Consider the following 17,184-nt stretch of genomic DNA (forward strand, 5'->3'; position numbering starts at 1 on the left):
TCTTGTGAAGGGGATTATGCATATCCAATTGCGACATAATATGCAAAGGCTAGGTGGCATCATGGGATTTTATGAAAAACTGTCATTTATTTGTCAAAACAAATGCTCAGAAATTTCTCCCTTATTGGTCCCTTTAGGCACTGTGCATTGAACTTTTTGATGTTAAAAGTGAGCAGTAGAGTTTGTTTTCAGACACTGCTGAATCATCATACTGGACATAACTTCAGTTTACACGTTATCCAAACAAGTCTTAAATGACTGGATTTGAAGAAAAAAATGAATACAGACACTTCACTCTGACAAATTTTCCAATTTTAGACGAAAATGATAGGCAAAAGGACAAAAAATGTATCTAACAGAAATTAATTTGATTTGTTTTACTAATATATCTATAATTAAATAAAATACATATCATGCAGTAGTTGAAAACATTATTTTATTAAAATTATCGTAGATTCATCAAGAAATGTCGTTTCATGTGATCGTCTTATACAGTAGGTGGCGGTGCATCCTCCAGCTGACTCACGTACAACATGGAAATGAAGACACGAAGAAGTAGCATTTTGTGTACAGTTAGCAAAAGGGCATGTTTGCTATGACGGCATTAAAGTTAGATATTGGCGGGCTTTGCTATGTTTTTCGTAACGTTTGTAATAGTTTTTCGTGCTCAAATCCTTCGGTTACAAAAACAGATCAAATAAACAGTCATGTATTAAGTGGGTAATTAACTAGCGGTTAGCCTGCTATCTGCAGCTGCGTGTCTCAGTTGACTGAAATGTCTTATAGACGGGCACTGGTGGATTGTGCGGTGTTGTCTCTGCAAGATCCCTGTGTGTTTTATCCGTGTTGCAGATGCTGTTTCTCCAGGATTGATGTTGACCAGCAGGACACTACGAGGTAAACACAAAGGTTCAGTTGTAGCCGAGAAACGGTAGCATTGTGAAAATCCCTTTAGAAACTGTGCTGAGAGGACTGTATCTAAGTGAGATACAGTCCAGTTAAAAGTGAATGGATTTCTTTTAGAAAATTAGAATATTTTTTTATACAATGTATGTTACCTCCGTTACCTGACAGTATATGGATACTGGTCAATCGTCTCTGTGTACCCACCACAGATGCAGATGCTTCAAGTGTGGTTACAAGTGCCTGAGAGAACAGGTGGATTACAGGTACCGTCTCTCACTGAGGGTGGCCCGGGACGGACGTATATTCGGGATAACAGTATTTGGAAACAGCTTGAAACCATTCTTTGGCATTCATGCAAATGAATTACAAAGGTGAGTACAGAAAACACAATGCAAGTTCCTATTATCAAGACTGAATAACTGTTAAAATGTTTTCCCAGGTTTAGAAGGAGTATATATTGGGATAAAGCAGAGGCCATGGATACATATAAGTTGAGGTCATAGTATGTGATGGAGTTGGTGTACTGGTTGTTGTCACTTAGGGTTTACTACACCTCCCTCCGAATATAAGAGGGTGGAGAAAACATTAGAACACTAGTGAGTGCTTTGCAGTTCAGTACAACACCAGGACCACCATCCACAAAAATGCCAGAATTTAAAATTTTTGGCAAGTTTCTATTAACCCCCCCAAAAAGAAGGAAAGAAATGGCAGTCCTATTGTATTAAATTTAACAGGTGTACCTAATAATATGGATACATGCTATTTGTATTGTACCTCTTCTTTTTAAAGTGCAGATTTTAGTGGTTTTTTGTCAGTTTCAAATGACTACAACGTGTGAAGAACATAACATCTTCTCTGATGGTTAAGTGAAGAGCTGTGTGGGCTTTGTGTCTTTTATAGATTGGTGGAAAACTTGGACAGACCCGTGGAACAATCTAGAAGACTCACATTGCTGGTGAAGGCAGTCGAGGACTGTTTCATTGGCAGACATTTCATTTTTGGTATAAAGGTACATTCGTAAATCACGTGTGTAAAAGTATTATGTGACATGCAAGATCAAAAGTTATTCAAATACATATGAAGACTTAAAAATAGGATTTCAACATTTTAGTCACTATTGTTGTTTGGAGGTTTTTTTGTTTTCTTTTTATATAACTTGAAATCAGTGACTTCCTGGTCACACAAAACAGCAGAAATTAACTCAAACTCAATTGTCCATATTTTTTTATTCCTGCTGTTACTTTGAACATGAAAAGCAAGACAAACTATGCAACAATTAAATAATAAACGTCTCTCCACATTTCACAATTTTAGTTTCTCAGTTCACCATTAAAGAAAATAAAATAATAGGATCAATATATGTCCAAAATGTGTTCTAATTATGCTTACTTTATTTTTGCATTGTTTGAGCTTAGCTGTCTGTGGTATCATCTGTGTTGTTTAGGTGATGGAAGCAGAAACTGCGCTTTGGTTTGGAGGACCTGTTCTAAGTGGCTCCAGCAGTAAAAATGCAGCACAGTTTGTTGCTACTCAGATGATTCTTCCCAAAGCAACGGGAATGGGAGGATGCACCGTGGTCAGTTATTATCGGGTTCTTCTTCAGAAAGCTTCTGAATCTGAACTTGTATCTGCTGATACCAGCAGAATCTCCAGTCTTCCAGCAACAACCCCGCTCCTCATTCATGATCATTCTCCAACTAGCAGCTTTAGTGATGCCACACTATCTGCCTCTCGTCTTTTGCCCCGATCACTTCAAAGGTAATGAAATTAAGAAATGATACAATCTTCTGTATTTTCTGTCCAAAAAACCCCTACTAACTAGAGAGTCATGTACTCCTATGTACTATTTCTTTGTAGGGACTACAAAATAACAATAAATGGCTCTGAAAGCCAAAGTAAAAACCACACATATTCTCATAAGCTACTGATATTGACTTCTAAGCATGTGGGTGGAGGTGCTGTTACATTACATGCAAAAATGATAATTGATAATAGCTTTTGTTTCCTTCCTAGATCACGTTACATAGACTGCACCCTTACTCCCACAGCTCCATGGCAGCAATCACTTGGACTGGTTACATCATCAGCAGAGCAGGAAGAAGGCTGCAGTACCCAGGAATGTGGAGATGAAAACAGAAGTCAGGCTGACAAAAGTGTAACACCATATCTTGCACAGAGGGGTTGCCAGGAAAACCAAAAAGTGGAAAAGGACTTGGCTCCTTTTTTCTCATTGCAGCACAGTTTTTATGAGAGTCCATCATCTGAGAAGGGAGCTGGAAACAGCCTTAGCCTAAAGACTTGGTTAAGGCCGTCCCAGTATTGTCAGAATAGCCCCAAAGAAAAGGAGTTTTCTACTGGACAGCTCACCAGAACATTTTCATCAAGCTCATTGGCTTGGAACGATTTGCCTTTCTCTGAAAGTCTGACAGAGTTTTTATGTGAAGCCAATAAAGATTTTGACACTGATAGAGATACGAAACAAGTTCAGAATGTTCACTGGAAGGAAGTAAAGGCAAGAAATAACCTGGGAAACAGCAGCTTAATAAGTGAAACATCTTCCCAAAGAAATGCACAAATAACAGACAGGCATTTGCAAGCATTGTTGGATGCCACTAATACCCCTGCAACAAATGGATGTGGCTCACATGATTCAGCCAGCAAAGAATGTAAGAACCCTCTTCTGTTTGTCAAAAGGAGTCAAGATAGAAACATTTATTCCCATGGGTGTTATCAGGTGGATGGCACAGCTAGTTCACTGTCTTTTCAAAAGGAGGAAGAAGAGCAGCTTGAGGGGGATGCCTACAACTGTTCAGCAGATCTGTTTGGTAGCTCAGACACGATCAATCTTGAAACGGAGAGGCTCACCATGCATGCAGAAGCCGTCGGTGATGGCATGGAAGCTTGCTCACAGTTTTCCAAGGCAGATGAGCATCATCTGATTTATGAAAATGCGAATGTGACACAATCAACACCAGATAAAGGGAAATTTAAAAAAAGTAAATGCAGGGAGAGTTTGATTCCACAAGACACAAAAGGATTTGACTTTGTCCCTCCCTCTCAGTCCACACCCATTGTAAAACTAGGCGTCGTATCATACTCATGTGTTGACTTGTACAAAAGCGTGACAGGTGAATTCAGTTCACAGCCTGTCAATCAAAAAAGTTTTAATGCAAATTTACATGAAATGGAGAGTAAAAACAATTCTGTTCATAAACTGAACTGTGGTAATGCTGACCAGGCTTTGCAGAGTGAGATGGAATCTGTCAAAGAAAACTTTGTGTGGAGAACTACATCCAGCAGACACAGCCACAAACTTACCCCCAAAAGAAAATTCTTGAAACCAGTCGAGCATAAAAACAGTCTACATCCACTGCAGCACCTTAGGGTGCAGGAGGAGGCTCTAAACCGCATGTCAATCAACTGTAAAGCAAGATTTATTGACGTGTCAGAGTGTGGCTATGACAATGAAGCAATTGTTCCTCCTACACCTGCGAGTAAAATCCAACAAAGTGTGCCAATCCGCAAAAGAAAGCTGACAGACAACCGCAACAATTTTGGTTCCATCGAGTGTGTGCTGAGAAAGACAGAAAATTGTGACAGTGAAGAGGTTAGCGAAGGGATTCATGGGAGCCAGACATGTGACTGCTCTAGAGATCTGTTCTCTGACTCTTTCTGAGACATTGTGTTGCAGAGTGACTTGTAAGAAATCGTGCTCCATTGGAGTAATACTGCTGTTATTTTACTCTGTGTGAAACAGAAAAAGAGGGCTCATATATTAAACACTATAGATAGAAGAGAGATGCTGTCTTGACCTTCAAGTTTGCACTTTGACTGAAAGTGTAATGAATTCTCTTCCTCCGCCTTTTTCATCAAATGCTTAGTCTAACTCAATGTTTTTAATTTTTATGCACTGTTTAGAAAGCGCTTTTAATTAAATGAAATATATAAACATGTTACATTTACCACAATCATTGCCTGGTCTTATTACAACCTGAGCTTAGCAGCAGTTAAGGTGGGGCAAAATCTCATCAACGACTATGGTTTTTGAAACATGTATAGAATGTGTTTGTATGTCCACATACTTATAGATCCATATTTTTGAAAGTATTACTGTCTTCTTTGAACACATTAAGGCTTTTTTCTAAAGGCTCAAGCGACTAAAAGCTTGAGCTCACAAGCGTATGAAAAATTATAGCTATTTACTTTAAGATGTTTGTAAGGTTAATATGTAATTAAGTGGATATTTAATTGCTATCTATTCAAGGACAATAACATTTTTATTTTATGTTTTCATTTGTTTATATTAATACATGTCAATATAAATAAAGATTAAATACTATTACAAAAGATTATTTATGGAACAAAGGTCCCCTGATAGTTTAAGGCATGCTTTAGACCACAAAAGCCAACAACACTGTCACATCCTGAAAGCTCTCCAGTATAATTTGAATCACACCAGAGTCCTAAGCAGACCTACTGTTCTCCTGGGTTCACACTGCAGTTGTGCCTTTCAAGGGGTGTTTATGTTGGGATGAGTGTGTAAGGTGTCATGCCAGAGAGCCAAGAATAGCAGCAATGACTACAATGTTCTGGGGGTGTGATCAAAATAGAGAAATGAAGACGATGTTACATTGGTAAAACTGGAAGTGGAACAAGTGAACAGCTGGAGCCTTGTACTGCATGTGTTACAGAAACAAGATTGGCATGTAGTCAGCTGGGTACGGCATTATTGTGTCTGTGTGTGAATGCACGTGCCTCTTTGGTTGGTACTTGTATCTTAAAAATGCTTATGTGCACAGTTTAACTGATTTTGGAAAACTCATGTGAATACATGTGACATGTGAATTTGCTGTTCATTTGGTTTCGCAAATGATTATGCATGGGTGTATCACAAAGTCTTGGTTTGCCAGACAGGTGGTTGAGACCGAAATATCTCTAAATCCCATGTACCATGATGTTGGTAATGGCCATGTGACGATACCTATGATCCCACTATATGTTAATCTACTTGATGCAATGGCAGAAGATTGCTTTTGAGGATCCCCTGCTTTTATTATATATTTTAAAGTACGTGTGGTACTCTGAGAGAGAAAGGGGTGGGAGGGGCTGAGGGGCACGGTTACGTAATTCAAATAATTACTATATAGGGCAGATCGATTAACTATTAAAATTCTGTTTTTGTTCATACTATGTATATGCTTTCTTTGACATTCTTTTAAAATTCGGCTGCAGTGAGAGGCAGAAATCATGAGACACAGAGTCATGCATTAAGAGTCACCTGGCTGGAGTTGTACTATTAATCATACAGTGATGTCATGCACCTCAACCATTGGCCAGCTAAGAGATACAATTTTGTGATACTTTGCCTGTTTATTTTACCTACATTGCACTGTGGCACTCGATGACTTCACATTGCGTATACTAAAAGTACTAATGTTAAAGCAGACATTTTTAACACCTGGCAAAATATTCATTTTCCATTTTCTTGTACCTTTATAAACATGTTATAATGAAGCTGACTAAAAAAATACAGTATATATATATATATATATATATATATATATATAAAAACACCCAGCACGCCCCTGCGGGCGGTTTATCCTTCAAGCTCGGGTCCTCTACCAGAGGCCTGGGAGCTTGAGGGTCCTGCGCAGTATCTTAGCTGTTCCCAGGACTGCGCTCTTCTGGACAGAGATCTCCGATGTTGTTCCCGGGATCTGCTGGAGCCACTCGCCTAGCTTGGGAGTCACCGCACCTAGTGCTCCGATTACCACGGGGACCACCGTTACCTTCACCCTCCACATCCTCTCGAGCTCTTCTCTGAGCCCTTGGTATTTCTCCAGCTTCTCGTGTTCCTTCTTCCTGATATTGCTGTCATTCGGAACCGCTACATCGATCACTACGGCCGTCTTCTTCTGTTTGTCTACCACCACTATGTCCGGTTGGTTAGCCACCACCATTTTGTCCGTCTGTATCTGGAAGTCCCACAGGATCTTAGCTCGGTCATTCTCCACCACCCTTGGGGGCATCTCCCATTTTGACCTTGGGACTTCCAGATTATACTCGGCACAGCTGTTCCTGTACACTATGCCGGCCACTTGGTTATGGCGTTCCATGTATGCCTTGCCTGCTAGCATCTTGCACCCTGCTGTTATGTGCTGGATTGTCTCTGGGGCATCTTTACACAGCCTGCACCTGGGGTCTTGCCTGGTGTGATAGACCCCAGCCTCTATGGATCTTGTGCTCAGAGCTTGTTCTTGTGCTGCCATGATTAGTGCCTCTGTGCTGTCTTTCAGTCCAGCTTTGTCCAGCCACTGGTAGGATTTCTGGATATCAGCCACCTCCTCTATCTGCCAGTGGTACATACCGTGCAGGGGCCTGTCCTTCCATGATGGTTCCTCGTCTCCCTCCTCTTTCTTGGGTTTCTGCTGCCTGAGGTATTCACTGAGCACTCGGTCAGTTGGGACCATCATATATATATATATATATATATATATATATATATATATATATATATATATATATATATATATATATATATATATATATTGGTTTATATGCATGGTATACTTTGAAAAACGAATATAGTTTGTAGCATATGCAATAACTATGCACTTAATTCTTCATACTTTAAATATTTCATAGCAGCTAAGAATTTTTCAGTCCTTGCCCTTCCTCGACATTTCCTGCGACATTAAGGGTTGTGACCCTCTTTTTAGTGCCACTGGACTTATTTTTATTATTTACTTTGTGATGCAGTAGTAGTGCTACTGCACACTTTTTAGGTTAAATGTCCTGCTGCGTTGTGGACGGAGGTGTGGCTGTGACATTAGAGAGCTAAAGAGATTAGAAAGGCGTGACAGGCACATGGTGTGGAAGGGTGGAGAAATGGCTTAGTATGGCGTTGTCAACAAAACGTCAGCTGAGGGGGACTGGCTCGTAGTCCTGACACTGGAGAAGCTCCCCTCTGTAGAATCAAAGCAAATAGAAATACTTAAATACATCCCACTTTTCTTTTTTAGTGCTAATCATAATGCTTTTCTCTAACTTTACCATTTCAGCAGAAGACTGGTGGAGACTCAGAGCTAACAGAGTAATTAATGTTTTGATAAGATTAAAATCAGCTGTGCACTCTGAATGTCTATAGTTCACATTAATTGCAGACTATTTTATAACTGTCCATGACCTCTGACCTCTCAATAAAAATAAAAGCTCCTTAAAATAGTTCCTGCTTCTGTTTTATTATGGGTATGAGGGACTTAATAGGAGCTTGCACTGTCTTTTGTCTGATGTGAGTACAAATACTGGTTCTGATTGCTTTAGTTCTGTGGTATCTTGTTGGCTGGTCCGTGGGCTGGTCTCAGTCCTCTCCCCAAAAGAGGCTATGGAGATTCTGACGTTAGACGCTAGCACTCCTTATAAGCACCTGTCCATTCATGTCACGCCATGCTCCCAATAGGAAAAGCGTGTGATTGTTTTCCGAATGAGACAGTGTGCGTAGATAGTAAAGTGGTACTATATATCCTGCATATACAGTTCTTTTCTTCATTTCACTGCAAGCAAGACAGCCGAGGTTTGTTGTTTTTCTTCCAACATAATATGGAGGTAAGGGATCATTTTTCCTAATGTACATTTGAAATAGTATGTTTGATCAGTTTAATAGTCAGGTATAAGTTTGGAGTTCAGAGTAGATTTTTTAGCATTTTTGTTGTATATTAACAAGAAACAAAGACATTTATTGACAGCTGTGTGTATTTAAAATCTGATTTTTTCCCATGTGCTCAAAGTAGTTCTAGAAATTTAGAAAACCTCATAAAGAAATGTCTTATGATTTTAACAGCTTATATATTTAAGAGAAAGGCAGTCTGCTTTTATATTCTTCGTGTGTGCACATTTTCTTTAATTTGGCAGAAATGGGGACATAAAGCTCTAGAATACATGTCCTTACTAAGTTTTAACATCTGTTGGATAGTGCATTTTAGGACAAAATCTTTAAGCCTTAAAATATGCTTTAGATAGTGAAATGTTTAGGAAGCACGCAGAGCTTTTTCAGATTTGTTTTGATCACTTTAATTATTCCTTCTGTTCAAAGTAACCTAACCTTGCCACTGTTCAGTGATGGGTGATACAATCCAAATCCAATCGATACAAAAATGTAACCCCGCTTATCTGAAGGCAATAAGGCGCTTTGGCAGTGTGAGCAAAATTATCAGGTGTATTTACTCTTTGCAGTGACAAACTGCAAGTGATAAACTGACAAAATTTGGTAATTAAGGAAGTGTATTATTGAGATTCGCCGCCCTAGTTCATCAAACATGGACAGTGGAATCATCTCATTAGCTTCAATGCACTGATTTTGATTAATTTGATTTTGTCACCTGATTAATGCTGTGTCAAGTGTCTTTATGAACGTGTTCGTACTAGCACTTGATTATAATAAGCAAGAATCTATTTTTACTTACTGCTCTGTACTCTCCAGGTGGCACCTTGTGCCCAGGAAGTTGGTAGACATGCGGCATTACTGTTGGCTTATCTGAACTTGCAGAGAAAACAAGGCCACTTTTGTGACCTTGTGCTCAGACCGGGACAGAATGCAGGTCAACTTTACCCCGCACACAGGTGAGAAAAATAAGCTAATAACAAACAAACACACCAACATATACATATCATCAAACTTCCCAATGATATCATGATTATACTAACAGTGTATGTCTTACACGATGTTCAGGATTTCAGACCTCACCACAAAACTGCTCTTTGTTCCCCCAGATGTGTGCTGGCAGCCTCCAGTCCAGTGTTGGCATCTGTCTTGTCCTCTGCTGGCGCTCTGGTGGAGCTGCAGGCCAAATGTCTCTCTGACTCTGTATTAACACCTCTTTTGGACTATATTTACACAGGGGATTTGCCCTACAGTTACGGCCAGCAACAGTATTATAGTCTGCTCACAGCTGCCTGCTACCTGCAGATGGATGAACTGCAAAAGGCTCTGAGGGCTCAACAGCAGACTGAGGTTTGCACTGCAAATGGCGCAGAGGCTTCTGCTGAAGCTGAAAAGAATTCTTATAGGACAACTGTGAATACCTCCCCTCATATGCCATCAACATCCAGCATTTTTACCTTTAGAAAACCTGACAAAACAAACATCTCCAGTGAACAAAGTATGACAACTTCACCAGACAGCGATATTCAGTATCAGGATTCAGACAATGTGGATCCGTTTAGTGAAAGTCAGATGCTCTCAGCTGCTATGGATTGCAGCACTGATGAAGTAGAAATAGATACAGGTAGAAATAGCAGAGACCACTGCAGTGGAAGGGATACAAGGACTTTAAGCTATCCAAGTGCACCCTGTGGTATACTTGAAAGAACTGAAAGGAGCACAAATGCAGGACATGCCAGACAAGCAACTTATCTAACGCCACAGCATTTGACTCTGAATGTCCCTAGCATTGCTGAAGTGTATCACACGTCTAAAGTGGACAAAGAGGCGGAAAAGGATCGGCTTAATCCAGCTGGCATCTGGCAAAGGTACACAGGTGACACTCTGGTGAGGACAGCTGAAAATAGGAGGAGCTCATCTTCATCCCCACATTCATATTGTGCGGCAGTACCTGTCATCTGTCACAGCAGCAGAGCAGCTATCCCCCAGCTAGCAGATGTGTCTCCTGTGTCTCCCTGCCATTCAGCCCTCCAGACTTCAAGCAACTCCAGCAGGTCTCCAGTCTCACGTTCAGCGAGCATAGAAAATGACAGCATTATTGAAGGTATTACATCTAAATGCAAACGTCAATATCAAGCACAGAGCCAGGAATACGGCCACAATAAAAAACACACTATTACACAAAATCTGAATAACAAGGATAATTTAGATCAATGTGCTTTACAAGATTTATATTACAAATCCAGTGGAGGTAGATCTCATTTTGACAGCAGCGATTCAGATCATTTTACAATGCAGGGCAATGAATGTGTTGACAGAGGATCATCTCACTTTACCAACAATAATGATCAGCATGCTTATTGTGATTCCTTTCAGAAAAATACACACAATCTTAGAGAAGATTCAGTGCTGCAGAGTAAGGACTGGAGTCAAGAATTGAAGCATAAAATTGATCTCAGGTTTGATGATTTCTCAACCAAAAAAAAGCAGCTGGATTTCTTTGAATCCTACAATGTCAGCAAATTGGCAACAGCAACAGCAGAACCAGGAGGTCTGAGAGCTGAAGTTCCACTTATTGCTCATCCTGTGGAGGACTTAAACACAGAACATCTAGGTCCAGAGGAAGAGGTGAAAGAGGAACACAGTTACTCTAATAGAGTTCCAGCTGAAAGTGATATACAGGACAGCCACTGCAACTATGAACCAAAGAAAGGGTACTCAAACATATACAGAGCTGACACAAGTGCAAACAATGCTCCTTCTAACCATGATTCAAACTACAGTCCTACAGCGGTGGACACCAAAGAATACCATGCTGATAGCTTCCCGAAAGCTCTGCAAACTGAAAAGACCTCAGGCACTGACATCACAGAATCACATTCGATTTTTACAATGCCTGCGGACAGAAACATGTCTGACACCAGTGTTGACAGTGCTGTGAGACACTCTTATCATGGACATCTTCGTTATCATTGCCTACAGCATGATGATATGCAAGAGGATGTGCACTTATTGCAGGGTGGTTCTGATCACAAACGCTCCCACTCAAACCACTTTGATGATTCTGATGGTTCAAGTGAGGAGGAAGACTTTGGTGCCTTTGAGAGTCCCCTAAAGCAGCACTACAGCTCAACAGAGACTACAGACCAGTTTCTTCTTCTGGATATTAGCACAAGACCTGCAGAACTATTAGTATCCTGCAAACACCGATCTGGCATAGAAGAGAAAGGGGATATGTTTGAAACTGGAATCTGGGCATATGATGGAGCAGAGAGGTACGAAAAAACATCTGTAGCATCTGTTGAAATGAAAACAGTTACGGCTAGGGCTAAATTTGGAACTGGGAGACTTGATATGGGTGGCACACACTGGGCTGCAAAGACAAATGCTGAGGAAAGAAAGCCTGTTGTTCAAAGTAGTCCAGCTGTTGAGACTATTCAAAATTCTTGCATTGTGTCTGAAGTTTCCAACCTTAAAGAAGGTGAGAACCAAACCATTACCTCGACACACTGTTCACCTCCTGGAGTGTCAGACTCCATGCAACCCTCTGTGTCTTTTTGCATGGCATCTGGCCTTTCAACCAGCATGCCAACCAATAGATCAGCTCATCTGTCATCTCCTGTTCACCACCTATTCCAATGCTCTCTATGCGACCGTTCCTTTAGCCAGCGAGGTTCTCTAAATAGACATGTGCGGAGCCACCTTGGTGTAAGGCCCTTCCCCTGCCCCCGCTGCCCTATGACTTTTTCACGCCAATACCGTGTCACCGAGCACATGCGTGTTCATCAGCGATGTACCCCTGGGAATGATTTTCAAAAGCCTCCTGCTTCATCAACTTGAGACTTTGAGGAAAAGCTAGGAAACTGAAATGCATTTTTCATTATAATATAATGTGTGTTAGGATGACAGTTTCCTTTAGTGTCTTGCAAATATATGTAAGACAGGGAATTTTTTTACATGTTCGATTTTTAAAATCAGAACTTGCAGATGAAAGTTAGTGACTTTAATGCAATTAATATAGGCTATTCTAAATAAGCAAAAACAGTAGGAGGGCAAGAAAGTAAAGAAAAATAAATGTTGTGGATCTTAATCATTTTAATATGCAGCAGTAGGTAATCCTGTTGATTCACAGCTAGAGCATCCTGGATTCAAACCAGGGCAGGGCCCTCCTGTTTGGAGTCTGTGCATTTCATCCGACCTCTGGGATATCTGGTTTCTGTCACCAGCAAAAACAAGTGTTCTTGCGCCCTTGACAAAGGTAATAAAACTGGTGGGAGTTGTTTCCCATAATGTGTTCAGTATAGAGAATTTGTTTTCCTACAGCCATTAAATAAAATAATCTATTAACTGAACATAGTGCAAAGGCAACATATCAAATGCATAAACAGAGAATGAATCAAATGAAATGCTTTTTTGAATTTGATGCCAGCAACACATTAAGAACAGAGTGCGAGACAAGGCCATGTTGGCAGTGATGCATCATCTCTGATATCAGAAACCCTGTATAAGTATTTGGCAACTGAGGTAACTAAATGCTGAAGTTTTAAAGGCAATATGTTTCCCATTCTTACCTTAGTGGAAGATTTTAGCCTTTAAAGACTAATTACTTGTTGCAATGTTATTTTGACATTCACTTGTTGAAATGAGCCTTTCCTTAAAAAGGTTTTCCTTTGGATGAAAGGACTTATTCCAAAACCTGTATACTAATCCACTAATATACCTCTATACCATGCAGTACTTTGAAATGTGCATTGATAACAAACCACATGGCCCCACTTCTCTTTACTGCAGATTTTGTTTTTCATATATACATGTGTGCATGTGAGGATGTTCATTTTTAATCTTTGCATTTTTTTTTTCCGCTAACATTTGTGAATGCAACAACAAATCTTGTGATTAAATATTCCTGAGCCTATGCAGTTATTTCCAGTACAGAACAAATTTGGTTTTAAATACAGTTCTGCTTAGCTGCCATGTCACCATTGGCCTTTGTGAATATCTCTGCATACACAGATTTCTCCAGATTTTCTGTATCTTTCAGTGATATTATGTAGCTGTGTCTTAAATTGGAAATATTGTTCTTAAATTGTCTCTTACAGAGTTGTGAATTCCTCCATTCCTCTGAAAGATGTGTCCTCTTTTTTCTGTTCCTTTTATAACCAGTCATGTTGTTTAGTCATTGTCTTCCTCCATGTCACCCTATCCTAGCATTCTCCTGTTAGCCCTAAATTTACATATCCTTCATTCTTCACCATTTTTTTTAATTGCCCCATTATAACATTTGCTTACATCAAATTCAAAAGTATACAATTTTTAACAGTTGATATATTCCCTTTTTACTATTTTAAGCTAAACATATGGTATGACTGATTTGCAAATCAGTACGAAACCCAGAAGCAACCTGGAAAACAAGGTGGCATTTCCCTGCAAACTAAGTGTAGAACAAATGAATATTTTATGTTTATATATTTGGTATTTCACAATAACAATGTGAAAATAATGGCCAAATCTACAGAAAATACCATTCTGCAGCTTCCCTCTACTTTATCTGTTCGGCTTACAGTTTACCGTACTGGCAGCTATTGCGTTCGCATATCAGTGTAAAACACTCTAAAAGATTGCGGTATACTACTGGCACCAAACAACAGACAGATACCAGCTCATGCACAAAGTAGATCATTTAGTATCTAAACAGATAGAGTTTATTAGAGACCAAACCGAGTAAAACTCAATAATGACTTCACATTCACCAGGTAGCCAGAACCATGACATTTCCTCTCTGTGTGTGATTTAATTTAAAGATATTACCATGTCAACTAACTGGCTGGTACATTATATTCCAAAGTTGCTTTCACGGCCTTTCACTTCCACAGGTACCAGAGCTGTCTAGTCTAATGCAGAGAGGGAGACACACACATATTCTATGCTCTTATTAACTTTACATGTTTAGCCATTAAGTAGTGTAGTAGATCTTTGCCATAATATTGACTTCATTCCATTTAGTGTTGTGATTCTGAATGTCTCTATATGTAATAGTTATATGTCTCACATAGTGTTCCCTGTAAGAGAGGACAGCTTGTTGGGTGTCACAGTGTTTGTGCCAATGGTGTGAAACACGAGTCAAGGGCAGCTATAGGTAAATACATATATAAATAAAAGGGCAATGCAATTTATGAGAGGTGCTTTAAGTTCCTAAGATTGTGTTTTCATGTTCTGAAGTTCCCGCCTATTTTAATTTTTTTTTTAAAGTTGGGTTATTAACTTGTGATGCTAAAAAAAACCCTTGTAGGACATTTACTTGTGTACTTATGATTAATAAGGACTGTTAATATTGTTTTGTTATACTAATGTAATAGTTTGGGCTCTATGGCTTTTGAAACATTAGCTGTGAGATGAGCAGTCTCCAGATAAAATCAACCAGCTGATCTAAGAACACTGGAACAGTCAAACTGCAAAGTGAGACAAAGACAAACATTTCTGATAAAAAAGATGTAATTAATTTTGAGATCATTTAACTTTAATATTATAAGAATGTAACATTGTACTTTAACTGCATTAAAAGGTTTCATGAAAAATGTTACGATACCTTAAAAATATTTGTGTGTGTGTCTTTCTTGCATCTCCTTTCTGTTTCTTTACTAACATACAAACACACATATATCAGCACACATTACAAACAAATACAATTAGTAGGGAAATATGAAAAAAGGTGCAACACATGCAATAATGCAATTAATTAATTGTATTAATTTTATAAGGAACCATCAGAATAGTTGCTAAAACTCAGTTGAGGAGGTGCCCCAACAGAATTAAATGGCAATATCTAATTAATTAAGGTAAATTGGACCAGTAAATACATTTGTACATAAATTTGGTTTATTAAGGATAATATTAGCATGTGACATGGAATATGAACCATACTTGTATGAAACAGATTATTAATTTGTTCCTTATTGATTTATCAAGTTTATGTTAGGTTATACACCATGCAATTTCAAAACGATGCATTGAATCTGCCGCTTCAGCAAACTAAAACTAAAGGGTTTGTTTATACAGTATATATATATTTCTTCTCTTAATTTTTCACACTTCAGACAGTCCTCTTGTGTTTGCTATTCAACTGACGAATCAGGCGATGCAGCAGTCATCACTACAATGGCCTAAAGGAGGAGAAAAATTAGCGTAACTTGACCTTTTGCAACTTTTTAAAACAAATATTGGGTAATAAGTTCCTTGTAGGACATTCCCAACACTAAGCAATGACTGCAGTGTGCCCTCTTACCTGGCTTTTTGTGGATCGCAGGGCAATGCCAGCCAGAGCTGACATTACAATGAAAATAACCGCTACAACAAAAGTGTAGAACACAAAAACTGCTTCCAAAGCCAATCCCATGAGCTAAAAAAAAAAAAGGTTGACATTAAAGAAATGAAATACACTGTTACATAGCATTTAACGCTATATTATATTTAATTTAATACATTTAAGAATTTAATTAGTTAAATTTAAAGCTCCAGTCAAAATACATCATGCTGTCCAAAAGATAGGTAAATAACAATAACAATAACAGAGACATAAAACCTGAGAAATATGATAAAACAATTACCTGGTGATTTTCCATTGGTTCAGTAAATGAAAAGGTTCCATTATCATAGATGTAATCTAGGTGGTAGGAATATGCTTCTATGTCAGGCAGGATGTGTATTAAAGTCCAGCATGCGACCAGTATGGAGACAATGCTCAGAGATAATGGTTACCTGCAGACACCAACAGACAAAGATGGGGGTGATACACAGTCATTTAAAACAAATAAATTCCACTGGAGTCTATGCAGTTCTGTGAAAAACTGAGTACACATGAGAACCACTTTTAGCAGCAATAACTTCAACTAAAATGTGATAAAGAAATCACAACCTCAAGGGTTAGGGTTCTGAGCAACTTCTTAAGAAAAAATCCCATTATATTGAGGTTGGTAAGCATTTGTTTATGCACAGCTCTCTTAAGGTCCAGCCACAGAATTTCAGCTGGACTCAGCTGGACCATTTCAGCACCTCAAGTATTTTTATTCCCAGTTTCTTTCTTGTAGATTTGCTGGTGTCCAAGGTTTTGCTGTGAAAAGGCTTTCTAATGGAAACCCTTCCAAACAAACTATTCTCCTTCAGTCTTTTTCCAGTTGTACTGTCATAAAAGTTAACATTTAACATGCTAACAAAGACCTGTAGTATAGTTTGTTTGTCGCATGATCTGACTTTGGGGTGAATTATGTCCACATAGTGAAGATTGTTGTTAACATACAGTGGGGCAAAAAAGTATTTAGTCAGCCACCGATTGTGCAAGTTCCCCCACTTAAAATGATGACAGAGGTCAGTAATTTGCACCAGAGGTACACTTCAACTGTGAGAGACAGAATGTGAAAAAAAAAATCCATGAATTCACATGGTAGGATTTGTAAAGAATTTATTCGTAAATTAGGGTGGAAAATAAGTATTTGGTCACCTCAAACAAGGAAAATCTCTGGCTCTCACAGACCTGTAACGTCTTCTGTAAGAAGCTTTTCTGTCCCCCACTCGTTACCTGTATGAATGGCACCTGTTTGAACTCATCATCTGTATAAAAGACA

General features: G+C 39.0%; 2 protein-coding genes and 1 long non-coding RNA gene across 3 annotated transcripts; 2 read left to right on the forward strand and 1 right to left on the reverse strand.

Moving 5' to 3' along the window:
* The first annotated feature begins 515 nt into the window (after positions 1–515).
* Positions 516–5,991, forward strand: ddias (DNA damage-induced apoptosis suppressor). The gene is made up of 5 exons (XM_085267172.1): positions 516–897; positions 1,116–1,277; positions 1,807–1,915; positions 2,351–2,664; positions 2,920–5,991. Exons 1-5 carry the CDS (start codon positions 776–778, stop codon positions 4,580–4,582), a joined length of 2,370 nt encoding a protein of 789 aa, XP_085123298.1. The 5' UTR covers positions 516–775; the 3' UTR covers positions 4,583–5,991.
* Positions 5,992–8,489: 2,498 nt separating this feature from the next.
* LOC146583095 (uncharacterized) lies at positions 8,490–15,015 on the forward strand. The gene is made up of 3 exons (XM_085267183.1): positions 8,490–8,511; positions 9,386–9,525; positions 9,676–15,015. Exons 1-3 carry the CDS (start codon positions 8,506–8,508, stop codon positions 12,404–12,406), a joined length of 2,877 nt encoding a protein of 958 aa, XP_085123309.1. The 5' UTR covers positions 8,490–8,505; the 3' UTR covers positions 12,407–15,015.
* Positions 15,016–15,040: 25 nt separating this feature from the next.
* On the reverse strand, positions 15,041–16,311 carry LOC146583096 (uncharacterized). The gene is made up of 3 exons (XR_014891272.1): positions 16,171–16,311; positions 15,849–15,962; positions 15,041–15,726 (listed from the first exon to the last, which is right to left on the reverse strand). It is a non-coding gene; the product is annotated as an uncharacterized LOC146583096 (long non-coding RNA).
* Positions 16,312–17,184: the final 873 nt, after the last annotated feature.

The sequence above is a fragment of the Mchenga conophoros genome, linkage group LG1 (assembly GCF_057382185.1).
Source record: "Mchenga conophoros isolate Kocher_MC1m ecotype Shallow Benthic linkage group LG1, M_conophoros_male_GT1.1, whole genome shotgun sequence".
NCBI classification, from domain to species: domain Eukaryota; kingdom Metazoa; phylum Chordata; class Actinopteri; order Cichliformes; family Cichlidae; genus Mchenga; species Mchenga conophoros.